Source organism: Branchiostoma floridae, chromosome 3 (assembly GCF_000003815.2).
Source record: "Branchiostoma floridae strain S238N-H82 chromosome 3, Bfl_VNyyK, whole genome shotgun sequence".
Lineage (NCBI taxonomy): Eukaryota > Metazoa > Chordata > Leptocardii > Amphioxiformes > Branchiostomatidae > Branchiostoma > Branchiostoma floridae.
Window position 1 is genome coordinate 17,521,537 of NC_049981.1, and position 1,358 is coordinate 17,522,894.

Sequence of the window (1,358 nt, forward strand, 5' to 3'; positions counted from 1 at the left end):
AAACTCCTTTTTTCACACGTATCAGTTTCTGGGGTCACAGAGGATGTAATCTCAATAATCAAATCATCAACGCGGCCCAAGTGTCATAGTACTGCTATCAAGTTATTAAATCTAATAACTATACTTTACCCAAATCCACACAGGTTACGAGCACCGTTGGCACACTCCAGTATTGCGGAGTTATTTTCCGAGTCGAGTTCGGACACGTATCGGCGGATGTGGAGCTTCATGACCAGCGGGGACTATCCGGGCACACTGGTCAACACCACGGGCACAGGCATTCAACGGGCAAGGAAAGGTGGGGAGACGAAAGATCTGTAGAATGTTAACATGGAGGCTCATTTGTCATTGAAGATGTACATAATGAAAGAAACTATACACCCACATTTTACGCAACCAACACAACAGTTGCCCCAGATGGAACTTATCCAAATTTTTGGAACTTATAAAAATTTGAAATGACGCAGATTATCTGCCACTTACGACCCGTTTCTGCATGTCCCGGATGTAGCTCTAGACAGGTCCATTCTGTGAACAAGGCTAACGAAGTTCAGAAAAACTGCATCATTCACAAATCAAGACCATGAAAGTACACACGCGAAAACACACAAAATCACACGCACTCACGACCACACACACAAGCACAGACATGGCGAAGTGACTTACTAACCTGATGAAACTGTTCACGGGCCTGGCCATGGCTACGCCAGTCTTCTCAAACCAATGTGTATATTCTGTATGCCCGAGAACTCCAGGTCAGTACGCGTTCGTGTGGGACCAGGCCGTTCTGGAACATGCCGTACGAACAGACCCAGACTGTCGGCTCACAGTCGTACGACAGTCGGACCAGATAAGGGGTTATGGCATCGCTTTCCCACAGGGACACCCACTAAAGGACCAAGTCTCCCTGGCGTAAGTATAGTAGTGTGGAGGATATTTAGGTAGGTATGGCGAGGTTCACGTGTACGTGTCTGAGGGGAAACCTGGCGGTTTTAGACATAACAAAGCGACAATACATTAAACCATGTTTAGTCGATAATATTGATGACATCACGAGTACGTTCCATCAATTTTGCCCCCCCCTCCAATGTTTTTGAGCATACTGTAACTAAAATACAAAGCTGCTAAAAATGTGCAAATTTATGCCGTAAAAATGATCCCCGAAATGGATACCGAGGTCGATTCCAAAGTCCAAGAAGATATGAAAGAACAAAAATGAAGAATCTATTGTTTGGTTACCTTTCTTTGTGTGTTTGGCAATCTATTCATAGTCCTGACCAATCAAGTAGATGTTATTATAAAGGCAACTTTTAAAACTTTTTTTTCGCTTTGGTTTGGGGTTTTTCCAGAGGATCCAT

General features: G+C 44.0%; 1 protein-coding gene across 1 annotated transcript in view; it reads left to right on the top strand.

Annotated features, from left to right (window-relative positions):
• Positions 1–419: 419 nt before the first annotated feature.
• LOC118412163 (glutamate receptor ionotropic, delta-1-like) overlaps positions 420–1,358 on the top strand; it is a 2,510-nt gene continuing 1,571 nt past the window's right edge. The window contains exon 1 of the mRNA XM_035814873.1: positions 420–912. Within this exon, the coding sequence (XP_035670766.1) occupies positions 674–912 (239 nt within the window). The 5' untranslated portion in view covers positions 420–673. The remainder of the gene's footprint in view (positions 913–1,358) is intronic.